The sequence below is a fragment of the Acomys minous genome, assembly GCF_964271855.1.
Source record: "Acomys minous genome assembly, chromosome: 20".
Taxonomy (NCBI): Eukaryota; Metazoa; Chordata; class Mammalia; order Rodentia; family Muridae; genus Acomys; species Acomys minous.
Window position 1 is genome coordinate 20,109,777 of NC_140502.1, and position 25,948 is coordinate 20,135,724.

Below are 25,948 nucleotides of genomic sequence, written 5' to 3' on the forward strand. Positions count from 1 at the left end.
GTCATTGGCTAAGGTGTCAGGGTCAAAGGGCACGGGTAAGGGTGCGTTGCGCCGCAGACGCTGCTAGGCAGCAAGGTCAGGCCTCGCGTCCCGACAGGCACCGCGGTGGAGGGGCGGGGTCGCCCGTCGGAAAGCCGGAAGTGCTGCCCCTTCCCAATGTGCCTCGGGGAAGTTTCAAACCTGCTCCCTGAAAACTGGCCTGCACCGACTTACCCATAATGCCCGCTCTCGCCCTTAACGCAACAGCTGCCTTGACCCCCGCCACCACCACCACCCCCCCCTTTTTTTTTTTTTTTAAAATACCCATCATGCCGTCCTCTCCCGCGTGACCGTGGCTTCTATCTTTGGCCCATTCATTCCTTTCCCATTACCCAGCATTCATTCGCCCATTCATTGAGCTCCGTTTCCTTGTCTCGGGTTTAGCCCGTTTCTGCATGTTCACGCTCCGCATCCGTCAGGCCTTTCATTAACCGTCCTGGGATCTTTTCCCTCCTGGCTATGGCCCACAGCTCCTCTTTCTCCTTATCTCTTTGCCGCTGGCTCATTGGTTTAGCTACCTTACCCATCACGCCTTAGGGGCTGCTTTGAAAATACGTCCCCGATGTGACTATTTTTTATTTTTTTATGATCCCCATCCCCTCATCCCCGCCGCATACATTCACTACTTAATACCACGCTGACCTTGAATTGTGGGCGATGCTACCTCAGCATCCTAAATGCCCTCAGCCTGTTAGTTGCCGCCGGCTTCCTAAACCTAAGCTCCTCTGCCTGGTTAACTGCTTATCTGGTTCCAATTCCTATTATGAGGCAGCTTTGGAGCTTTTCCTTTCAAAGCAGTGTTCATGTTAGACACCTCTCGCATCCCTATGTCGCTTTTGGTTTAGTTGATACCGTTTTGCTTATTACTCATCAGTTTCTGTGGGGCATCTTTGGCCTTTTTTCCGGAAAAGGGGGGGGGGGAGGGGAATCTATTCTGCATTGACTTATTGCTCACCGATACCTTTGAGTTCCAGCCACTATTTTTATTTCCCTCGTGTCCTAGCCCCACCCCCTTCACGTCTCACAGAAAACACAAGACTTTATCAAAGTAGAAACTCATATTTTGTAGGAAATGCTTACAAAATAATATTGCCCTAACTCCCAACTCAGATGCCCAGATACTCCATCTCACACACACACACACACACACACACACACACACACACACACACACACACACCCCACCCCGCTGAAGAGGGATGTGTAGGTCTCACCCCGCTGGGCAGGGGTTAAAGGGATTCAGTAGTCTTCAAGATAAGAGCAGGGTCTCCCAAACCTGGGTGGCGAGGCACACCTGCATCAGGCCCTCCCCTCTGGCACTGGGCCTGCGCTATAAGCTCTGGAATCAGGAACTAGGGTGCTGGGTGATGAGGAGAGGGTGTGAACCCTGAGATTCCTGCCTGCAGGGGTGGGTGGACATGAGGGGGTCCTCTCCTTTTCACCTTTGGGGAGCAGGGTGGGGAAGGGGGTCAGGTGAACTTCTGCTGCCTGGAGGGCTCAGGTCTGAGCAGCAGGAGCCCCTGGTCCCAATGTTGCAGACCTGTGAGGACTCTATCGCCTGAGGACAAGTCCAGGGTCCGTAGTCTTCTTTAGGACTTTAAGGGTAGTTGAGATGTAGGCGGTTGTGTGAATGTGGCCTGGTCGGAGGGTCACAGGTGGGGCAGAAGGATCCTCTGAGGTCTCCTGCCTCGGGAGATAATATTCCCAGGTTTCCAGTCACGTAGGTTCGGCTGCCTCCGAAATCATAGATTGGATGTCGTGGTGGAGCCACTAAGAAGTCAGCGGTGGATTGCAGGAGTGATAGCTGACCCTGGCTTGGCTGGAAGTCAGAGTGTTTCTAGATCACTGGTGGAAAGCTGAGGGGTCAAGGGTGAAGGGTGAGAGGTCAGAGCCGCTGTGCCTTATACATACATGGCCCGTGACACAAAAAAGTCTTTGCCCTGGTAAGAGTCGGAGGGGCTGGAGTAGGTCAGGGCATCGTAAATAGGGTTGATTTTATCCAGGAAGTCTTCCTCCTCCTCTTCCTCCTCCTCATCTTCGAGACCCAGGGAAACCCCCTCCACAACAGGGGGTCCTGGAGGCGCCAGAAGAGAAGGTCCCAGGCCTGTGGCCCCCAGGAGCAGGGGTCCTGAGCGTTCTTCCAGCGTGGGCAGCTCGTGATACCGAGGCATCTGATCCTAGAAGGTGGGAGCCAGCAGGAAGTCAAGGTCACCTCAGTCTCGGGATGGTAATCCCAGATCTGCCCCTTGACCCGAGATTCCTGACCAACCTCGCCCCATGCCGATCAGACCCAACCACACCACTGGCAACCCTTTCTCCCTGGACTGAACCGCTCTGTCCATTTGACCTCTACTCTTTAAGTCGGGGTTTCCGGGAGGCAGAGGCAGGTGGAGCTCTGTGATTTCGAAGCCAGCCTGGTCTACAAAGCAAGTCCAGGACACTAGGACTGTTATACAGAGAAATTCTGTCTAAAAAAAAAAAAAAAAAAGCCGGGCGTGGTGGCGCACGCCTTTAATCCCAGCACTTAGGAGGCAGAGGTGGGCGGATCGCTGTGAGTTCGAGGCCAGCCTGGTCTACAAAGGGAGTCCAGGACAGCCAAGGCTACACAGAGAAACCCTGTCTCAAAAAACCAAAAAAAAAAGGAGGCTGGGTCTCACTATATAGTCCTGGCCGTCCTGACACTCACTATGTAGACCATGCTGGCCTGGAGCTCACAGAGATCTGAATGTCTCTGCCTCCAGAGTGCTGAGATTAAAGTGTGCGTCACCCACCCACACCCTCTCTTTTCTTTTCTTTTCATAATATGTATGTGTGTATGCCACATGTGTGCCCAAGAAAGCAGGAGGAAGGCCTCGTATTCCTAAAGCTGCAGTTAAAGAGAGTGTGAGCTGTCCAACATGGATGCCAAGAGTTGAACTCAAGTCTCTGGAAGAACATCAAATGTTCTGTTTGTTGTTGTTGTTGTTTGTTTGTTTTTGAGACAGGGTCTCTCTGTGTAGCCTAGGCTGTCCTGCCTTCCAAGTGCTGGGCTTAAAGGTGTGCGTCACCACACCTGGCTCCCAAATGTTCTTAACAAATGATAAGTTGTCTCTCCAGTCTCACTTTTTTTTTTCTTGAAAAGTGACTTTGAATATACTGTATAGCCAAGGCTGACCTTGAACTTCCAATTTTCCTGCCTTTTTTTTTTTTTTTTTTTAGATCAGGTATCTTTGTGTAGCCCTGGCTGTTCTGGTGGACTAGATTTGCCTCTACATCTTGAGTGTTAGAATCTCGGGTCTAGGGGCTGGAGAGATGGCTCAGTGGTAAAGGGCACTGACTGCACCTCCACAGGACCTGGGTTCAAATCCCAGCACTCACATGGCAACTCAAAACTGTCTGTAACTTCAAGATCTGACACTCTCATAGACATAGATGCAGGCAAAACCACCAATGCACATAAAATAAAGGCTTAAAAAAAGGGGGGGGGGACTGGAAAGGGTGGCTCAGAGGTTAAAAGCACTGGCCGTTTGACCAAAGGTCCTCAGTTCAAGTCCCAGCAACCACATGGCGGCTCATGGCCATCTGTGTTGAGTTATGGTGCCCTCTTCTGGCCTGTTGGCTCAATAAATCTAAATAAATAAATAGATATTCCCAGGTCTGGACCACCTCACCCGACTTGTCATTTGAATTCATGAGGATCCTCCTGTCTCAGTTTCCCAAGTGCTGGGATTGCAGGATGGAGCCACCATGCTCAGCTCTGACCTCAGTCTTTAATTAACCCTGAGTACCAATCAGATCTTTAAACCTCTTGCTGCTTTGGCTTCCTTATCTGACTCTTGGCCATTGAGAGGAGGGCCCCAGGGGATTGTCTCCATCAAAGAGGACGCCAAGGGGGTCATGGTGGTGCGCGCCTTTCATCCCAGCACTCGGGAGGCAGAGGCTGGTGGATCGCTGTGAGTTCGAGGCCAGCCTGGTCTACAAAGTGAGTCCAGGACAGTGAAGTCTACACAGAGAAGCCTTGTCACGGAGAAAAAGAAAAAAGAAAAGACTCCAAGGGAATGTCTCCATCATAGAGGGGACCCAGGGGAATGTCTCCATCATAGAGAGAGCCCGGGGGGATGTCTCCGTCATAGAGGGGACCCAGGGGAATGTCTCCATCATAGAGGGGACCCAGGGGGATGTCTCCATCATAGAGGGGACCCAGGGGAATGTCTCCATCATAGAGAGAGCCCGGGGGGATGTCTCCATCATAGAGGGGACCCAGGGGAATGGCTCCATCATAGAGAGACCTGAGAGGGATGTCTCCATCATAGAGGGGACCCAGGGGAATGTCTCTATCATAGAGAGACCCCAGGAGGATGTCTCCATCATAGAGGGGACCCCAGGGGAATGGCTCCATGGTGGTATCTCTGCTACAGGTACAGCCCCTGGGCAACTCATAGGCTCTCCGTCCTTCCACTGTACCCAGCCCTGACCCTCGACCTTGAACCCAGCCCCTAACCCATCCCAGGTCATCCGGAAACTCCCACCTGATCAGCACAAGAGACACCAGCATCGAAGTATGGCGTCTTCACGGGGCTGTGCTCCGAGGCCCCCAGAGTGAAAAGTTGGGAGGGCTGTTGCAGGACACAAGGGTAAGCCAGGACTCCTCTTGGCGACTTCTCCCAGCCCTGCCCCCACCCAATAACCCCCTCCAGGCTTGACCCCAGGGAGGAAGAGTGGGTACAGAGGCAGGATATCCTGGGCTCCACACAAACAGCTCACCATCTCTGGTTCCTCCAGCTTGGCCTTGGGGGTCGGTGGCTTATAGGAGGGAGGTCCTTCCAGTCTGCAGGGGTAGGAGGCAGATCAAGTGGAGGTTAGTTCCCTACCCCCGCCCCCCAGTTTCTCCTCTTATAGGTAGTGTCTTTGGTTCACCAGAGGAATAAGGACTGGTCACATTGGCCCTTGCCAGGAAGTCTGGTCACTTGCTGGTTAGGTAGAAAATGCTGTTTTGTTTTGTTTTGTTTTTAACTGTGGTTTTTAGCACCATTTCTGCCCCCACCCAGTGCTGGGAGGGCAGCAAACTGAGTGAGTCACCTTTGTGGTATGCCAGAACCCTCCAGAAGAAATTCAGAGAACTCTCTTTCAAAGAGGTAAAACTGGTGTGTGGCACACGGCTGTGACCCCAGCCCTAAGGAGGATCTCTGAATTAAAGGCCGGCCCCGGGCACATGAGGAGCTCCAGGCCAACCAGTGCTACATAGTGGGGCCCTGTGCCTGTTTAAGACACAAACAAACCAAGGCGGGTGGAGCCTGCGCACTATCACCCAAGGCTGTCACAGGGTCAGAAACGCACACTGGATTAAGCTTGTATCACACACACACAAAAAGCAAAACAGGGCCGGTATGGTGGCTTTAATGGGGGAGGGGGCTTGCTACCAAGCCTCATGACCCAAACAGTGGAAAAGGAGAACCTCTGACCTCTGACCTCCAATAAGATAGCCTTATCTGGTGCACGCCTTTAATCCCAGCACTCACTCGGGAGGCAGAGGCAGGTGGATCGCTGTGAGTTCGAGGCCAGCCTGGTCTACAAAGTGAGTTCAGGACAGCCAAGGCTACACAGAGAGACCCTGTCTCAAAAAAACCAAAAAGAAAGAAAGAAAGAAAGAAAGAATCAACAGGGCTGAAGAGTTGGCTCAGTGGTTAAGAGCACTGTCTGCTCTTCCAAAGGTCCCTGGTTCAATTCCCAGCACCCACATGGCGGCTCACAACTGTCTGTAACTCCAAGATCTGACACCCTCACACCAATGCACATAAATTAAAGTTAAATAAAAATATTTAAAAAAAAAGAAAGAAAGAAAGAAAAAAGAAAGAATCAACAGCAACGAATGGGGCAAGCAAGTTGGCTCAGCAGATAAAGCCTTGAACAGCAGAGACGTGAGGTTAACATGTCCTGGAACATATGAAAAAGTAGAAGGACCCTACCCAGATCCAGCCAATGGACAGAGCACTCTCCACAGTAGAGTGGAGAGTGGGATATGACTTTCTCACATACTCTGGTGCCTCACCTTTGACCATGTCCCCTGGAGGGGGAGACCTGGTGGCACTCAGAGGAAGGACAGCAGGTTACCAAGAAGAGACTTGATACCCTATGAACATATACAGGGGGAGGTAATCCCCCTCAGGAACAGTCATAGGGGAGGGGAATAAGGGGAAAATGGGAGGGAGGGAAGAATGGGAGGATACAAGGGATGGGATAACCATTGAGATGTAACAAGAATAAATTAATAAAGGAGAAAAAAAGTAAAAAAAAAAAAAGAAAAAGAAAAAGTGGAAGGAGAGACCCAGCGACTTCACACGTCCTCTGGCTTCCCCAGCCACGCCAAGGCATATACGCACACACGCACAAACAGACACACAACAATGCTACTTTTACAACATGTAAACAAACCAGATGGTGGTGGCGCACACCTTTAAATCCCAGCACTCGGGAGGGAGAGGAAGGCGGATGGCTGTGAGTTCGAGGCCAGCCTGTTCCACACACTGGGACCCTATCTCAAAGATAAATAAAAGGCTGGAGTGATGGCTACCTGAGAGCATTTGTTCTCTCAGAATACTCTGGTTCGATTCCTAGAATCCATCCACATGATAACTCATGACCTCCTTGGGTACCAGGCATGCAAGTAGTGTGCAGAAATACATGCAAGCAAACATGCACAAAAAATAAACTTTTTTGGAAGGGGAGGACAGGATTTCTCTGTGTAGCTTTGGCCATCCTGGAACTCACTCTGTAGACAGGAACTCACAGAGATTATTATTATCATTTTTCCAACAAGGGCCCTAGGGATGGAACTCTGGTTCTTACAAACTGACTAATCTCCCTGGCTACTTAGTGTACAACTTTTTGTTTACTTATTTTTTTCATTGCCTTTTTTTTTTTTTTTGGTTTTGGTTTTTCGAGACAGGGTTTCTCTGTGTAGCCTTGGCTGTCCTGGACTCACTATGTAGACCAGGCTGGCCTCGAACTCACAGCGATCCGCCTGCCCCTGCCTCCCGAGTGCTGGGATTAAAGGCGTGAGCCACCACGCCCGGCCTGCCTTTTTTTTTTTTTTAAATAAATCTTTCTATTTATTTATTTAGTACACAATGCTCTGCCTGCATGTACACCTGCGGGCCAGAAGAGGGCGCCAGATCTCATTACAGATGGTTGTGAGCCACCATGTGGTGGCTGGGAATTGAACTCAGGACCTCTGGAAGAGCAGGCACTGCTTTTAACCGCTGAGCCATCTCTCCAGCCCCGTCATTGCTGTTTTTTTGAGACAGAGTCTCATGAAACAGTGAACTTCTGATCCTCCAGCTTCTACCTCCCAAGTGCTGGGACCCCACATTTTGCAGCCCTTAAGACCTGAAGCTCTCGGGAAGCGGGAGCAACAAGCCGGTGGGAGCCTGGGCTCTGACGATGTCTCGGTGACAGTCTCTAATGCCCGTTGTTCACGAAGAAGAGAAAACCCTTTCCTCACCACTGCATTTAAGATCTCAATTGATGGTGGGGTCTCCGTCTTACACCGCCTTCGTGACGTTTTTCCTTTGGTCCCCATTCAGGGCTCCCCAACTCTGCCATTCCTTCCCCCCGCCCCCCGCACTTCTCAGGCCCCCCTCACTCACTCTTCTTCCTCATCTGCCCCCTGAAGCCTCTGTTCCTTCTGCTGTTGTCTGCAGATGAGGACGCCGGTGGCGGCCACCGCGGTGGCAATGATGGCGGCGATGATGCCTCCGATGATGCCCCCCGTGGCCCCCGCTCCCGCTGTGCTGGGCGACTCTGTCAGGACAAAGACAGCATCGGAAAGACTGGGTCATTACGAGGAACTCACAGCCGCTTCTTCCGGCCCTATTCCTCAGACGCCACCTATGCCAAACTTTTCAAAATGATCGTTTTTATTTCTTTACTGAGACACCACGGAGCCGACGCTGCCTGAAACTCTATGTTGTTTTTTTTTTTTTGGTTTTTCGAGACAGGGTCTCTCTGTGTAGCCTTGGCCATCCTGGACTCACTTTGTAGACCAGGCTGGCCTCGAACTCACAGCGATCCACCTACCTCTGCCTCCCGAGTGCTGGGATTAAAGGCGTGCGCCACCACGCCCGGCTCTGAAACTCTATGTTAACCAGGCTAAGTGAATGCCTCTGGCTTCCAAGTGCAGGCCTTGCCGCGTCATTGCGGCGGCCCTGTTTAATTCCATTTGGCTGCATTGGGAACTAAATCCAGGGCGTCAAGCAATGCTAGGCAAGTGCTCTAGGCCTGAGCATGTCCCCTGCCTGTCCACCCCACCATGGCTGGGGGCGTGGAGGGCGGGAGTCGGGGCTTGGCTTCATCCAACTGCCCTGTGTGCATCTGCGTAGAGGGGGAAAAGACATGGAGGTGAAGTGGATGCAGACCGTTTGCAGCATCGCATCTAGGAGCTGAAGTTCGCTGTAGCTCAGGCTGGGCCTGGCCAACAGCAAACAAGCAGATCCGATGCCATCTGGTGTCAAGATGGAACCAGACACATACACTGTTAGGCTGGGGACGGGGTCAAGGAAGTGATAGAAAGCTGAACCTAACTGAGCCAGGCTATCTATGAAGAAGTCCTGTTGGTGCGTTTTTTTTTTTTTTTTTAAAAAAGACAAAGAAACAGCCAGTGCAAGCCAGGCAGTGGTGGCGCACGCCTTTAATCCCAGCACTCGGGAGGCAGAGGCAGGCGGATCGCTGTGAGTTCGAGGCCAGCCTGGTATACAAAGCGACTCCAGGACAGCCAAGGCTACAGAGAGAAACCCTGTCTCGAAAAACTTAAAAAAAAAAAAAGAAAAGAAAAGAAAAGAAAACCAAGGGGAGGGGGGGAAAGAAAGAAAGAAACAGCCAGTGCAGATATCCTGGGACAGCCTCGGGGTATTTTAAGGACCAAGGAGAGCCAGCTGTGACAGTTTAGAGGCACCTGTAATTCCAAGCTGACGCAGGAGGGCTGATGAGAGCATGAAGCCAGCCTGGGCTACATAGTGGGTTCCAGGCCAGTCAGAGCTACATAGCCAAGACTGTCTCAAACAAACAAACAAACAAACAAACAAACAGGCAACCTCCCCATACAAGATGGAAACAGCAGCAAGAGGCTCAAGTTTAGCCTCGGCAGCAGTGTTTGAAGATCAACGTGAAAAACAAGAGAAAATAGGAACAGCAAAGACACTGATGAAGGATGTGGGGAGCAAGCTGTGAGGCCAGGAGGAGAACCCCTCATTATTATGGGATGGTGGTGTTTTCTGGCCCATCAGGAGACCAGGCTGAGAGCTCCGGTTGCCGCCCGATCTCCACCTTTCCGCGGGCCTTTCCTTATGGCGGAGTTCCCGGATGCGTTTCCTTACTAGGCCCATTTCCCCAGGGTCGGACACAGCAGGCACCTAAGAGGGAATGTGTATGCACAAAGAAGCCAAGCAAAGCGCCCCCCCCATATCCCCCTGCCCCCCTCCCCCAATGGCTGGCTCACCGAGAACAAACAAAACAGACAAGGACACAAAGCCCTAGAGGTGTCACTGGTGACACGTGGAAACTGCCTAAGGGGGTAGAGTCAACATCCGCTGTCCAGCCGTGTATCCTCCAGGAAGCACCCGTGTGTGTGTGTGTGTGTGTGTGTGTGTGTGTGTGTGTGTGTGTGTGTGTTGTTAACCAGGATGCACTACACACGGCCATCCCAAACACTCAGCACTTCCTGGCATTGTTGTCTCTGGCCCTGTTCCCACGGGACAGAGAGCTCTGCGATCTGGGCCGGTTTTGTGCCCCCAGCATGGAGGACACAGGCTTTGCATTCAGAGCATCTATGAATACTGGTTGAAGAGGAATGTGTAACCAGGGCCTCCTGGCTGCTCCACCCACCCAGAAGGTGTCATCTGATCTTAGCTAAGTGTCTCAGGAGGCCGTAGGTGTTTGGGTGGGGGTGGGGGTGGGGGTGGGGGAGCTCACTTCCTTCTCTCAGGAGCCAATGATTTAGACCTCTTTGGAGTCAAAAGACTGCAAAAGACCGGGCGGTGGTGGCTCACACCTTTAATCCCAGCACTTGGGAGGCAGAGGCAGGTGGATTGCTGTGAGTTCAAAGCCAGCCTGGTCTACAAAGTGAGTCTAGGACAGCCAAGGCTAAACAGAGAGACCCTGTCTCGAAAAACAAACAAACAAACAAACAAACAAACAAACAAGACTGCAAGCTAGAAGAATGCTTATGTCTGTATATTGTACAGGTAGTGTATCTATGTTTGTGTTTCTGTGTGAGTCTATGAATGTGTCTGTCTGTTGGATGTGTGGTGTATCTGTGTGTGTACGGGTAGATATACGTGTGTATGTGTGTGTGTGTGTGTGTGTGTGTGTGTGTGTGTGTGTGGTGTGTGTTGCTGTGGGGGCCATGAGACACATCAGAATTGCCAATAACTATCACAAGCCCAAACCCTGCTAGGAGGGTGGGCGAGGGACACCCACTGACAGGCTGTTTTGAAAACATCAAGGTGGGGCCATCTGGGTATTGCCAACACCTGCTGCTTGCCTCTACAAGCCTTGAGGTCCTCAAACACAGAGAGATGCCACTCACCATTCCTAGGACCCTCAGCAACAGAGAAAGGAGAGCCGTGCGGGCCCCGCCACCCCACAGAGCATTAGGACCCGGGATCGAGGCAGCTGGCTTTACACTCTCGGGAAGCTCAGTTCTGAGGCCATTCTGGCCACTCGGGTCTATGCTAGTCTCTAAGAGTTCAAGCTCCTTTCCCCACACTTGTGTCTCAGAACCCCAACATCAGGGACACCATTTATATCCCCGCAGAGCCAGGGAGGTTTGAACACAAGTGGCCTGAGATCTGAGCCCCATCAAGTTTTTCTTCCCAAGCCTTGGTACTGAGTGGTCCCTGCCCCACCCACTCGAGCCCCAGGACACAGAGAGAGGGGTCTGAGGTATTACAAAACACCCCTGAGGTTTTCCGACAAGGCATTTATTTGCTCCTGAGTGTTTCGGGGGGCCAGGGCTAGTCTGGGGCCGAAAGCAATCTCTGAGGAGTCCTGAGTGTGCACCATGGGGTCCTGGGGTCCCCTTATCCATGAAGCTCTGGAGATAGGAGTCTGGTTCCACTTGTCCTCCATCCAGAACGGGGCGGCAGGGAGGTGGCCCTGCAACTCCAGTGTGCTCCAGAAAAACCAGTCCGACCGGTCCCTAGCCATCCTTTTGCTGGCTGGCTGTGGTTGGCAGTGGGGGGTGGGAATTGGCGTTTCTATGTGTCCAGTGTCTACATCGTGGCGAGGTCACACGTAAACTGCCCGCCGAGAGATGAGGGAGCCGTCCAGATGAGATTCCATGTCATCCTTAGGTGACTCATGTGGAGGTAGCATGAGGCCTTCCTCCGCCTTCGCTTCCTCCTCGTCCTCCTCTTCCTCCTCCCTGCCATCTGGCCTCATAGGTTCAGGGGACGATGACCTCCAGAAGACGGGACCCCCGTTCCCAAACACCTGAGTCTTTGGATCGTAGGATCCTCGGTCGCCTTCATGTCCTCCTCCTCCTCCACCTCCAGGGCTCTTCCGCCTCCTCCTCCCCCTCAGCAGGATCAAGGCCAGGAACCCCCCAGCCAGGAGTAGCACCAGCAATGTTCCCCCCACGGCCCCCCACACCAGCGGACCCACATCTCGGGAGGCCTGCGGGGTGTCTGAGGAGAGAGGAAGGAGAGAGAAAAAGAGAAGGAGACGGAGTCAAGAGGACACACCAGGGGGTGAGGGTATGGGGTTAGTGACTGGAACTTAGGAGGTGACTAGCTGGGAGAAGGGAGGAGGAAGGCGAGGAGGAAGAGGAAGGGCTGCCCACGACCCTTCACTTTAAGATGGGCACTGTACAGGGGGAGGCTGCCCGCTGATGCCATCCAGGTAGCTATCCATACCCACACGTCCTCAAAAACGAAGATTGCAGCAAGGCGTGGTGGCACAAGACTCATTCTAGTACTTAGAAAAACGGGGCAAATGGATCGTGCTGTCAAGGTTAGGCTGGGCCACACAGTGAGCGAAAGTGTGGCTGGGCTGAGGATGGTCAGCAGTAGAGCCCCTGCCTAGAGTCCCCTAGTGAGGGGCAGGGGGCGTGGCTCAGTGGTAGAGGCCCTACCTAGAATCCCCCAGTGAGAGGCTGGGGGTGTGGCTCAGTGGTAGAGCCCCTGCCTAGAATCCCCCAGTGAGGGGCTGGGGTGTGGCTCAGTGGTAGAGCCCCTGCCTAGAATCCCCCTGTGAGGGGCTGGCGTGTGGCTCAGTGGTAGAGCCCCTGCCTAGCATCCCCCAGTGAGGGGCTGGGGGCGTGGCTCAGTGGTAGAGCCCCTGCCTAGAATCCCCCAGTGAGGGGCTGGGGGTGTGGCTCAGTGGTAGAGCCCCTGCCTAGAATCCCCCAGTGAGGGGCTGGGGTGTGGCTCAGTGGTAAAGCCCCTGCCTAGAATCGGCCAGTGAGGGGCTGGGGGTGTGGCTCAGTGGTAGAGCCCCTGCCTAGGATCCCCCAGTGAGGGGCTGGGGGTGTGGCTCAGTGGTAGAGCCCCTGCCTAGGATCCCCCAGTGAGGGGCTGGGGGTGTGGCTCAGTGGTAGAGCCCCTGCCTAGAATCCCCCAGTGAGGGGCTGGGGGTGTGGCTCAGTGGTAGAGCCCCTGCTTAGAATCCCTCAGTGAGGGGCTGGGGGTGTGGCTCAGCGGTAGAGCCCCTGCCTAGAATCCCCCAGTGAGGGGCTGGGGGCGTGGCTCAGTGGTAGAGCCCCTGCCTAGAATCCCCCAGTGAGGGGCTAGGGGGCGTGGCTCAGTGGTAGAACACCTCAGCATGAATAAGATTCTGGACTCCATTCCAAGTGCTGTAAAATAAAACTGAAAGTGTTGGCAGGAAAATCTTGCTTGGCCAACCCAGACCTTGGGTCCGCTAGTGAGCGACTTCTACTCCTGGCCACCCACAGAATCACTGGTCAGAAACCTTCAGGCTCCTGTTTGTATCTCCCTAAGTGGGCTGAGGGCCATCATGACAGCCCATGGGAATCTTGTATTACAAAATAACAGAACTCTGGTGGGCGGGGCTTCAAATCCCCTGTACTGTTGATTTCCTTTGTGGTTGAGCAGGTGGGGAGGGAGCTGTGAGAGGTGAGCATGAGACAGGCAGGAAGCAGGGAGCACTAGGAAGAGCAGTGTCAGAAGGGGAGATGATTTGAGACCTCCCAAACCAAGGAGATACACAGGTCTGACCAGTGCCTCCCACCTCCACAGTCTGGGTCCTAGTGGGAGAGAAAAGAAGGGCTCCACCCTTACCCACTTCTCCTCCTGCACCTCTGTACATAGGAGAGGCTGGGACCCCACCTCCTGACTACATCTGTTACTGGCTTGATTGTCTTTTGCTGTTTTGAGGGAGGGGTGGAGAGAGTCCGGCCTCAAACATGGGGTCTTACCTGAGCTTCCCCAGTCGGTGTGACTACAGGCCACAAAAAAACAGATTTAATTCTGAGTGTTTGGTAATGCTGGGGTTAAAATACAGGGCCTCTAAGGAAACAAATATGCTACCACGGAGCCATGCCCCCAGCCCCTCACTGGGGGATTCTAGGCAGGGGCTCTACCACTGAGCCACGCCCCCAGCCCCTCACTGGGGGATTCTAGGCAGGCGCTCTACCACTGAGCCATGCCCCCAGCCCCTCACTGGGGGATTCTAGGCAGGGGGTCTACCACTGAGCCATGCCCCCAGCCCCTCACTGGAGGATTCTAGGCAGCGGCTCTACCACTGAGCCACACTCCCAGCCCCTCACTGGAGGATTCTAGGCAGGGGCTCTGCCACTGAGCCACGCCCCCAGCCCCTCACTGGGGGATTCTAGGCAGGGGCTCTACCACTGAGCCACGCCCCCAGCCCCTCACTGGGGGATCCTAGGCAGAGGCTCTACCACTGAGCCACGCCCCCAGCCCCTCACTGGGGGATTCTAGGCAGGGGCTCTACCACCGAGCCACGCCCCCAGCCCCTTATGGGGGATTCTTGGCAGGGGCTCTACCACTGAGCCACGCCCCCAGCCCCTCACTGGGGATTCTAAGCAGGGGCTCTACCACTGAGCCACGCCCCCAGCCTCTCACTGGGGGATTCTAGGCAGGGGCTCTCCCACTGAGCCACACCCCAGCCCCTCACTGGGGGATTCTGGGCAGGCTCTACATATCTCTAAGATACTCTTCTAGCCACAGTGTTAGTTTCTGGATTTGTTTTTTGCTCTTCAGAAGGTTCATGTTGACCTCAACTTCCTCATCTTTTTTTCTCCACCTCTCAAATTGGGGTTACCAACCCCAGTTTCTGAGTAAGGTTTTCAAGTAGTGTCATGCTGGGTCCAGTTACCACACAGGCTTTTGATCTCAGCAAGCAGGAGGCAGAGGCAGGCAGATCTCTGAGTTCAAGGCAGCCAGCCTGGTCTACACAGTGCACTCCCTACTACCGTGGGCTACACAGTGAGACCCTGCCTCCAAACAACACACAACAACCAAACTCAAATAAGCACGGTAATAAAAACATACAAAAACGTAACGGTTTTCGGGGTTGTGTGCAAGTTCCATGCAAACAGCACACTGTCCTATATATATATGGACCTGCATCTGCAGGCAGGGGTGGAGGAGTGCAGGGGTGTGGGGGGGGGGTGGTCTCTGAAAGACTTTGACAGGATGTCTGCCCCTAAGCTGTCTCTCTGAGTGTTGGCCAGAGAGTCCCTGAAGTCTTCTCTGGGAATGTGGGAGCACCCATGACGCAAGGGAGGGGGGCTTTAGGGCTTAGGCAGCCTGTTTCGGTGTGGGTGCGAGTTAAGGATTGCGAGATCTCTGCAGAGGGGTCTGCCACGTGGCGCTGCGTGTCCACTCAGTTTTCATTGTCAAGAAGCTAAAACCACAGCCACGCGGGAACTGAGACTGTGTGGGAATTAAGGGGGGGGCCCCTGGGAGAGCGGGGCTTCAAGTCAGTCCCTCGGAGAGTGGCTGGGCCTCTCCAACTACTGCCAAATGGATTTATTTTGTATTTTTTCTGGGGCAGAGTTTCTCTGTGTTAGCCTTGGCTGTCCTGCACTCACTTTGTAGACCAGGCTAGCCTCGAACTCACAGAAATCCGCCTGCCTGCTGGGATTAAAGGCGTGCACCAAGACGCCCAGCGGCCAAATGGATTTGTTTTCTTCCTGCTATGTTCTTTTTTTAAAGATATGGTGACTTGGAACCTGCTATGTAGACCAGGCTGCCCCCGCCCTCAACTCAAAGACATCCTCCTGCCTCTGTCTCCCATATGCTGTGATTAAAGGGCCGTACTACCATGCTCAGCTTGTTTGGTTTTCTGAGACAGGGCCTTAGGCTGCACACACTGGCTCTGGACTCACTAAGTAGCCAGTGCGGGCCTCGAACACCTCTCTGATCCTCCTGCCTTTCTGAATGCTAGAGTCTCAGGTGCGTGCCACAAGCCAGGCCCAGCCACTGGATTCCTAGGGTGCTCAGTGTGTCCGTTTCTGCTGGTGTGACATTTTGGGCTTGTCTTTGAGATGACGACCTTTAAGTATGGTGGCGTCATGTGGCAGTTTCCTCCTAAATGAAAACCTCACCTTAAGGTAGAGGGGTTGTTTAAAGTGACCCTGTCTAAGCATATGTAAGAGGCCAGCTAGGGAGGCTGGGACCCTCAGACCCGCTGAGCCTGCTGAGAAGGACACTCCCCACCCCGCGGAGCTGCCTGCAGGCTGTGCAGTGAGCACTAGCTTCCCAGGTTTGTGAGCTGTCACTCATGCTGGGGTGGGCTTTGGGGACACAGCTGTCTTCCTGTCACTTCGGCTTCTGTAAGTAACTTCAGTGTAACTCATGGGTTCACCAAGTCGGACTGTGGAGCTCGCTGTCCATACAGTGATCTCGCTGAGTCCCTGTTTGGGGTAAGTAGACATTTGTTCTCATCTCCCTGGGAATAGAGTCTACAACAGGTGGGTTTGTGGCTACCTTTATGTGAGTCAGGGGTATCTGCATTTTTGGGGGGAGGGGAGGAGGTTGGCTATCCAAGATTTCTTTCTTGCTTTCTTTTTTCCTTTTCTTTCTTTCTTTCTTTTTTTTTTTTTTTTGGTTTTTTGAGACAGGGTTTCTCTGTGTACCCTTGGCTGTCCTAGACTCCCTCTGTAGACCAGGCTGGCCTCGAACTCACAGCGCTCTGCCTGCCTCTGCCTCCCGAGTGCTGGGATTAAAGGTGTGCGCCACCACGCCCAGCTCACTCTCTTTCTTAAAGGTTTATTTTATTTCAAACTCTTTCTTTCTCTTTGTCTCTCCCTGTGTGTGTGTGTGTGTGTGTGTGTGTGTGTGTAGATGCATGCACATATTAGTGCCCCTGTAGCTGGAATTAACAGGCGGTTGTTAGCTGCCCAACATGGGTGCTGTCAACCAAAGTGTGTGTGTGTGTCTGTCTGTCTGTCTGCAAGAATAAGGCCTACATTTAACCACTGCACCATCTCCCCAGCCGCTCCAAGGTTTCTCTCTGCACTTAGGGTACAGGAGCATCTGCAGATACAGTGGACTATTCCACCAAGCCAGGCACAGCCGTGCAAATCGTCACCTCTGCACTTGGGAGGCGGAGGGAGGCTGGAGCACTCAGAGCCAGAGATAGCCTGGGCTATGTACCCTGTCTCAAAACATGAGAGAAAGGAACATACATATACACCCATTCTCCCGTGTCTGTCCCGTGATGCCCGGTGCTGTCTCTGCATGGGGCAGCAAAGACGCGTCGCTACATGAGGCCCGGAGGATCCGTCTGTCCCAGCGGGGTCCCTGAGCTGAGAGAAACCTTTCCTTAAAGAGGGAACCACAATAGGTATTGTTTAGCAGACGACAGAGTGACGCAAAATCTCTTCTGTAACGGGCTTTCTGGATACAGAGGTATCTTCTGGAATGTTCTGTGGGTGTGGGAGGAAGGATGTGAACTGTGGCCCTGTTTGACAGCGTTTTCCACTCAGTACATGTCCCAAGGGTTCCGAGCTGACGAGCAAGATGAGTTTGTGTCCGAGCAAAAGTTGTGTGTGTGTGTGAGTGTGTGTGTGTGTCTCAGCAAAGGTGTGTTCTCAAGAAGGGTGTGTCCGGCCGCATCACAGGCCAGGTCATGGCTTTCATTGCCATTTGTGGTGTTTCTGAGGGGTCAGGTCCTGCCTGGTAAGGTCGTTATTTCAGATTCACGTAATTACATAGGCAAACTGTGTGGTACCTACAACAGTATTTCTGAATCTTCTTTCTGTTTCAGAACTGAGGGGTTTGGTTTTGTTTGTTTGTTTGTTGTTGAGACAGGGTCTCTCTGTGTAGCCTTGGCTGTCCTGGACTCGCTTTGTAGACCAGGCTGGCCTCAAACTCACATTAATACGCCTGCCTCTGCCTCCCAAGTGCTGGGATTAAACGTGTGCTCTACCACGCCCGGCTGAGACAGGGTTTTTCTATATAGTTCTGGCTGTTCAAGAACTTGCTTTGTAGACCAGGCTGGCCTCAAAATCACAGAGATCTGCCTGCCTCTCTGCCTCCCGAGTGCTGGGACTAAAGGCGTGGCCATTGGGCCTGGTTCAAGGTTTGAACTTGAAATTAAAGTTTCCAACACGCTAGTCAAGGGCTCTACCACTGAGCCACGCCCCCAGCCCCTCACTGGGGGATTCTAGGCAGGGGCTCTACCACTGACCACGCCCCCAGCCCCTCACTGGGGGATTCTAGGCAGGGGCTCTACCACTGAGTCATTTCCCCTAGGCCTCTTATGTTTTCTTTTATGAGATTATGGCTTTGTTCTATAGCCCAGGCTAGATCAGAATTCACTCTGCAGCCCCTGTAGGCTCTGAACTTGCTATTCCTCTGCCTCACCCCCACCAGGTCTGGCTAAGAGTGTTCTAAGAATGGTTCTTTCCTGGTTCCTGTGGTGTGTCATAGGCCCTGGCCAGCGGCCCGCTTTCTTGGGGGTGTGTCTTGGTGACAATGGTTCTGACTATATAAGGTTATATCTGGGTGACTGAGTTTCCAGGTTTCTAGAGAATTCCCAGTCTTGTGTCGTCTCCAACTGTGGGTCTCATGACTGAGCAAACTACCTCTTGCTTCGCGTGGGTCTGTGTATCAGTGGCTGGAGAAGTCAAATGCGCTGAGATCACCCCGTCTCCTTCAGGCAGAACTCCACTCCGTCAACAGACCCTGCCTCCACCATAGAGCCCAAGCGACTCTGACTGTCTTCCCTCAGTGAACGTTGGGGCTTCTCTTTCTTTCTTTGAAACGGGGGTGGGGGTGGGGGTGAGGAGGGTGGGCAGGGGTCTCACTATGTAGCACAGGCTAGCCTCACAGTAATGCCCCTGCGTCAGTTTCTTGAACACGGTCTCACTGTGTAGCACAGGCTAGCCTCACAGTAATGCCTCTGCTTCTGTTTCTTGAACAAGGTCTCACTGTGTAGCACAGGCTAGCCTCACAATAATGCCTCTGGCTTCCGTTTCTTGAACAAGGTCTCACTGTGTAGCACAGGCTAGCCTCACAGTAATGCCTCTGGCTTCCGTTTCTTGAACACGGTCTCACTGTGTAGCACAGGCTAGCCTCACAGTAATGCTTCTGCTTCAGTTTCTTGAACACGGTCTCACTGTGTAGCACAGGCTAGCCTCACAGTAATGCCCCTGCTTCAGTTTCTTGAACATGGTCTCACTGTGTAGCACAGGCTAGCCTCACAGTAATGCTTCTGCGTCAGTTTCTTGAACACGGTCTCACTGTGTAGCACAGGCTAGCCTCACAGTAATGCCCCTGCTTCAGTTTCTTGAACATGGTCTCACTGTGTAGCACAGGCTAGCCTCACAGTAATGCCCCTGCTTCAGTTTCTTGAACAAGGTCTCACTGTGTAGCACAGGCTAGCCTCACAGTAATGCCCCTGCTTCAGTTTCTTGAACACGGTCTCACTGTGTAGCACAGGCTAGCCTCACAGTAATGCCCCTGCGTCAGTTTCTTGAACACGGTCTCACTGTGTAGCACAGGCTAGCCTCACAGTAATGCCCCTGCGTCAGTTTCTTGAACACGTGCTGGGACTATATATGCCCACCATGCGCAGCTTAGGCCTTGGCTTTTAAGACATCCCAGTACAGGCCCCCCCACTTTGGAAGTTCTCCACCAACGCTTCTCTCTGGTCACCCCTGGTCAGAGCCTACACCTTCAGCCTAAGATGGACAAGCTGCACAGAGTGAGGCGGGTCTGACTCTCTCTCTCTCTCTTCCTAGGGTAGTATCAATGACACCCCAAAGTGGACCCGATCCCCACAGGGAGAAACCACTGGGCTTTGTGCTCAAGTACCAAGCCCTCCTTACCTCGCACGAGGATGACCTGCTCAGCGCGGCCTGTCCCCACGGCATTGGTGGCGGTACAGATGAAGGTCGTGTTGACCATTCGATCCACGGAGTGGACGAGCAGCTGAGAACCCTGGACGACTGCAGAGGATGGGAACACGCCTGAGGTCCTAGGGGTGGGGGGTGGGGTGAGCAGCGTAGCGGGCGCCCAGGGAGCGCAGGCTGACACAGAGACTCCAACTGGCAGCTCTCCTTCTGCAGACCCGGGAGGCCAGGAACCCCTCCCTCAGACCTAGGGGTTTAGGCCCAGCCTCCTCCCTCAGACCCAGGGCTCCAGGCCCAGCCTCCTCCCTCAGACCCAGGGGTCCAGGCCCAGCCCTCCTCCCTCAGACCCAGGGCTCCAGGCCCAGCCTCCTCCCTCAGACCCAGGGCTCCAGGCCCAGCCTCCTCCCTCAGACCCAGGGCTCCAGGCCCAGCCTCCTCCCTCAGACCCAGGGCTCCAGGCCCAGCCTCCTCCCTCAGACCCAGGGGTCCAGGCCCAGCCCTCCTCCATCAGACCCAGGGCTCCAGGCCCAGCCCTCCTCCCTCAGACCCAGTCCTGGGTTCACGTCACTCACGTGCTCCAGTCGTAGCCTGTGGGCTCTGGGTTGCTTCGTACATCACAGGTCAGGGTGGCCTCACTGCGGCCAATGTACCAGTTGTCGTCATAGCCAGAGATGGATACTTCCGGAGGGTCTAGGAGAAAGGGGTGACTGACTCAGACAAGTGGAATCCAGAACTGGAGGCACATTAGCAGCACAGGTGGCAAGAGACACATCAGTCATAAGGAACTCGGGTTAGCTGGCCCTACTGTGTGCGCTCTAATCAGAGGGGACCCCAGCCAGGATGCCACTTGGATGTCAGCTCAGGCAGGGACAAGATAGCAACTATAGGTATCCTGCGTGTGTGTGTGTGTGTGTGTGTGTGTGTGTGTGTGTAATATAACACGCCTAGAGCAGTGCACATGAGAGAGAGTATATCCACACAGGTTGGGGCAGCCAGTGTACACAGACAGGAAGCCAGGGTGGCCAGGCTCACACTGAGGGTCTCAGAGTGCACATGGCTAAGAGACACTGCAGATGAGATAGGGGGACTCTATGACACAGTCGAGGGTACAGCCATCCCACTGAGATCCTGCGCCATGGCCACAGTGAGCCGACAGGGTGGTGTTGCGGGTTTGAGTGTCATGAGTCATGCTTGTAACCCTGGCAACTGAGGTGGTAGATACCGGAAGGTGAGCTCAAGGTCATTGTAGCTATAAAGAGCTCAAGGCCAGCCTCATGCACAAGAGACTCTCTCTCAAAAAACAAAAGCTGGCCGGGGGCATGGTGGTGCACGCCTTTAATCCCAGCACTCGGGAGCAGAGGCAGGCGGATCGCTGTGAGTTCGAGGCCAGCCTGGTCTACAAAGTGAGTCTAGGACAGCCATGGCTACACAGAGAAACCCTGTCTCAAAAACAAAAACAACAAAAACCCAAAAACCCAAAATCAAAACAAACCAAAATAAAAACTGGAGAGATGGTTAAGAGTATGGTCGGGTGGTGGTGGCGCACGCCTTTAATCCCAGCACTCGGGAGGCAGAGGCAGGAGGATGGATCCCTGTGAATTCGAGGTCAGCCTGGTCTACAAAGTATGCCCAGGATAGCCAAGGCTACATAGAGAAACACTCTTAAAAAAAAAAAAAGCCGGGCGTGGTGGCGCATGCCTTTAATCCCAGCACTCGAGAGGCAGCGGCAGGTGGATTGCTGTGAGTTCGAGGCCAGCCTGGTCTACAGAGCAAGTCCAGGACAGCCAAGGCTACACAGAGAAACCCTGTCTCAAAAAAACCAAAGGAAAAAAAAAAAGTATGTACTACTGTTATTTAGGGTTTTTGTTTTGTTTTGTTTTTCGAGACAGGGTTTCTCTGTGTAGCTCTGGCTATCCTGTTCTCACTTTGTAGACCAGGCTGGCCCTGAACTCATGAAGATGCCCCTGCTTCTGCCTCCCAAGGGTGTATGTACTGCTCTTACTGAGATGCCGGTTCCCAGCATCCACATCATGTGACTCAGAACTGCCAGTACCTCCAGCCCTCCAGGGGCATCTGAGGCCTCTGGTTAAACTCTGGCACAGACACAGATACGCAGACGTAATCACAGATAGCAAAATAAGCCCTTTTTTTTTTTAAAGACTAATTTTTAAAGATTTATTAAAATCTTGTGAGCCATCATGTGGTTGCTGGGAATTGAACTCAGGACCTTTGGAAGAGCAGCCAGCGCTCTTATCCTCTGAGCCATCTCTCCAGCCTGCAAAATGTCTTTAGGGAACAAAACAAAACTGCCATGCATGGTGGCACACGCCTTTAATCCCAGCACTCGGGAGGCAGAGGCAGGATCATCTGTCTCTGCGAGTCGAAGGATAGCCTGGTCTATGTAGAACGTCTAGGGCCAGCTAGGGCTACATAGCAAGAACCCCCGACTCAAAACACACCTGGCTGGAAAAGTAAAACAAAAATGAACAGGGTGGGGGTGGAGGTGGGGTAGGATAGGGGGTGGGGGGTGTTACTGGTATTTCCGGCTTTTGTGTGGTGAGTGCTTGGAGGTGCCCCTAGGGAAAACCGAGGGCTGTCACTGTAAGCAATTGCCAGGGGAGCCTAGGAACACTATAGGAAGGCTGGGTGAACCCCAAGACCCCTAGAGGCCAAAGGAAACAACGCTGGAGAGCAGGGGTCAGTAGAAGGCCTCAGGGGAGGGAGAGGATGGCTGGGCTAGAGTGCGCATGAGGCCCCCGCGCCCCCCATAACCCCAGCACCCCGGAAAGTGGCGTCTGGTGGATCCGAAGGTTCAGATCAGTGGTTATCCTCAGCTACATGAGGGCAGCCTGGACTACACGAGACCTTGCCTCAGAACCACAGACACTGCGAGGCTGAGGTGAGGGATGAAATCCAGGCGGTTCAGGTAGGGGAGCAGCCCCGTGTGGAGAGCGAGAGGGTTACCCGCGAGGGTCGTGGGCTGTGTACGGGCGGGTCATCCTCAGCTGTCTGGGGAGTTTGAGGCTAGACCAAGCTACATGAAACCCTATCTCGAAAAATGAATCAATGAATGAATAAAGTGTGGCAACAGCGCCAAGGTGAGCAGTGTGGACCGTGGTCCAGGAGAGCTAATGGAGACCATCAGGGAATAAGATCATAAAAAAACCCCAAAACAACAACAACAAAAAAAAACCCCGCACGGACAGCTGTTTGCAGCAAACCCAGTCTATTTTTTTTTCTCCAGGACAAAGTTTCTCTGTGTTAACAGCCCTGGCTGTCCTGGACTTGCTTTATTGACCAGGTTGGCCTGGAACTCACAGAGATCTGCTGCCTCTGCCTCCTGAGTGTCGGGACTAAAGGTGTACACCACCACCACCTGGCCTGCTTTTCTGTTTTTTGTGTTTGGTCTCGCACTTCACAACTGGGAAGTAAGTGAACCTCCAGGCTCTCACCCCAACTCTCAGCTTCTCTTTGCTTCTGGGTTGGAAGGCGGGAACCCAGAGAAGCCGGCGTTAGCCTGGTGTGATGGTGCACGCCCTTAATCCCAGTATCTGGAAGACCCAGAGGCAGGTGGATCTCTCTGAGTTGCAGGCCAGTCTGGCTCACAAAGAAGCCAAGGATAGACCACGGGGGCTGAACATCCACAAGGCCTTCCGGAAGCTTGTACAGACAACAGGCAAGCGTGGGCCGACGGACACTGAGGCAGACAGCACTGGGGACCAGCAGGGACAGTGGGCGTGAGGGAAAGCCACCTCCCTGTTACACTCACAGCGCACGGAGAGGGTCACCGGCAATAGGATTGGCTCTTCGAAGCTCTCGTGTTCCACTTTGCACGTGACCTTGACGCCATCCGCTCGGCCCGTGGGTACCATGGAGTATCGGCTGATGATGGTGACGGTGCCAGACTGTGGCCCCGGCTCCTGAACGTCTTTGGCATCTCCACCCAGGGATGAGATCCAGGTGACCCGGGCAGGCGGACGTCCCCCCGTGGAGACACAGCGGGCGACGGGCACGGACTGGGGACCGATCGTGACCTCCTGAGCTTCGGCGTGGTTCTCAGGCTGGGCTGGGGACGGGACCAAAGGAGGCACGTGACTCAAGACTTGTGGTCACTCCACAAACACCTGAACAGCAGCGGTGGCCCACGGGGCCACACAGTCAGGATCTGCTTCCTGGGTCGAGAGTCCATTCTCACCAGGCTAATGTGTGCATAGCTGTGGGCATGCCATCTTAACCATTTTCTCTAATGTCAGAGTATCATAAGTTCCCACCCCATGGGACTGATGGCATGGATCAAAGAAGTTGACATACCCCTTCACACACACACACACACATACACATGTATATATATGTGTGTGTATGTGTGTATATATATACACGCATGCATGCATATATATATGCACACATACATACATACACACACACACACACACACACCCACATATTGAGATTGGGTTTCAAAGCGTGGCCCTGGCTGACCTTGAACTCACAGAGGTCCACCTGCCTCTGCCTGAGTGCTGAGGTTAAAGGTGTACACCACCAAGGCAGGCCTGCGTAAGCAGGACATTTTACAATATTCATCCGTCCCTTTCAGAAAGGTTCACAGGCCAAGGCTGGTAGCACAAACCCCTGATCCCACCACTGGGAAGGGTGAGGCAGGAGGACTGGTGAGTTGGTCAGACTTAATAATCCAAAAAATCAGTGGGGAGAGGCTGGAGAGATGGCTCAGCAGCTAAGAGCAGTGGATGCTCTTCCAGAGGACCTGGGTTCAATTCCCAGCACCCACAGGGTGGCTCACAACTGTCTGTAACAGCAGTTCCAGAGGCTCTAGCACCCTAACACAGACACACATACACATGCGCGCGCGCGCGCACACGCACACGCGCACACACACACACACACACACACACACACACACACACACACACACGTATGGTGGGTGGTGCATGCCAGCACTAGGGAGGCGGAGACAGGAGGATCAGAAATTTAAGGTCAGCCTTAGCCACACAACCTCCTGGAATACATGAGATTTTTCTCTCAAATAACAAAACAGAACAACAACAACAACAAAGCTGCTAAAATTAATAAATAAAATCAAAAGCAGAGGTAGAGGGAGAGAGAGAGAGAGAGAGAGAGAGAGAGAGAGAGAGAGAGAGAGAGAGAGAGAGAAAGTGCTCCATAGTCTGGAAGAAAATGCAAATTCTCTAGCTGAGTCATATGGTTTGAATGTCCACCTTGAGCCAACTTAAGTGGTGGCGCACGCCTTTAATCCTAATGCTTGGGAGGCAGAGGCAGCTGGATCTGAGCTTGAGGCCAGCCTAGTTTCAAGGACAGCCAGGACTACACAGAAAAATATGCCTGCGCACGCACACACATACACACACACACACACACAAAGAAGCCCTGCCTTAATTTTGTTTTTAGTTTTTTTTTTTCTTCAAGACAGGGTTTCTCTGTATAGCCTTGGCTGTCTTAAACTCTGATTTGTAGACCAGGCTGTCCTCGAACTCACAGTGATCCTCCTGTGTGCTGGGATTAAAGGCCTGAGCCACCACACCTGGTTAGAAACCCTGTCTTAAACAAACTTGGAATCTTCCAGTAAGGCCTGAGTGGGCTTGGTCAGTGTGGGAGCTCTTATCCAGGATCTGAGGCCGGGGGTTCCATTCCCCCCCCAGTACTAGGAGGGTAAAACCAAAGTGTCCTATTTCTTTTCCTGTGATCACCATTGTCCTGTGCTTCCAAAATGGGATTAAAAACAACAGGGATTCCCCCAGCTGGCCATGGCTGCTGCCCTCTCACCTTATCCTCCCGGAAAACACGCCAAAGGCTCCAAGGGACATGGCACACACTGTCCCCAGTGCCTCTTATCCACTATTGTCCCTGGAGCCAGGATTTGTGGTTCTCCAGTGTCCTGGACCCGCTTCCTGAGCAGGTGGCCCCTGGGCTATCAGTCTTCTCCTTTCAGCCATCTGTCACCTCCTGACCACCAAAGGGGACCCACCAGGCCATCCTGCCCAGCGGTGGCCACAGGGATGGTCCAGACCCTTCCCCTGGGAATCTCCTCTCGCCTGTGGAGCCTGGCTAGGAGACTCTGCCCTAGGTTGGGGGTTCTATTCCCTCCAGACCTCATCCCCAGCTCAGGGCTAACTCCATTAAGGGGACTTTTCTGGACTCTGTGGCCCCCCCAACATCCCCAGGCCTCTCCACAGAGGTAGAAGTCGCTGTACGCACAGTGCTTGTAGCCTAATTGATGTCCTAAGTTTGCCTGCCCTCGCTCCCTTCACCCCACCTTTCTCACTCTTAGCACGTGGTCTGCCATTGAGCCACTCCCCACTGCTTCCCACCCCACCCCCCCCACACTTTTTTTTTTTTTTTACAGATTTCTTATTATATATTCAGCGCTCTGCCTTGCATGTACACCTGCACCCCAGAAGAGGGCACCAGATCTCATTATAGATGGTTGTGAGCTGCTGGGAATCGAACTTAGGACTCTTAGAAGAGCAGCCAGTGCTCTTAACCTCCGAGCCATCTCTCCAGCCCCCTCTATGTCTCTTGTTCAGTACAGCTTAGGCATACACCTGCTAGGAGCCTGTG

General features: G+C 53.3%; 1 protein-coding gene and 1 long non-coding RNA gene across 4 annotated transcripts in view; one reads left to right on the forward strand and one right to left on the reverse strand.

The window, feature by feature from the left end:
* The window catches only part of LOC311591622, a 306,130-nt gene that overhangs the window by 209,872 nt on the left and 70,310 nt on the right, over nucleotides 1-25,948 (forward strand). The window lies entirely within an intron of this gene.
* NECTIN2 (nectin cell adhesion molecule 2) overlaps nucleotides 1,079-25,948 on the reverse strand; it is a 43,146-nt gene continuing 18,276 nt past the window's right edge. The window contains exons 3-9 of one of the 3 annotated variants that reach the window (XM_084771405.1): nucleotides 23,124-23,420; nucleotides 19,927-20,044; nucleotides 19,331-19,479; nucleotides 7,665-7,818; nucleotides 4,783-4,846; nucleotides 4,548-4,634; nucleotides 1,079-2,216 (exon numbers count right to left, since the gene is read on the reverse strand). In XM_084771405.1, the coding sequence (XP_084627531.1) occupies nucleotides 1,941-2,216; nucleotides 4,548-4,634; nucleotides 4,783-4,846; nucleotides 7,665-7,818; nucleotides 19,331-19,479; nucleotides 19,927-20,044; nucleotides 23,124-23,420 (1,145 nt within the window). In that variant the 3' untranslated portion in view covers nucleotides 1,079-1,940. Of the gene's footprint in view, nucleotides 2,217-4,547; nucleotides 4,635-4,782; nucleotides 4,847-7,664; nucleotides 7,819-10,978; nucleotides 11,700-19,330; nucleotides 19,480-19,926; nucleotides 20,045-23,123; nucleotides 23,421-25,948 lie in introns of those variants that run through there. The other 2 variants (XM_084771406.1, XM_084771407.1) reach the window with 2 other exon arrangements.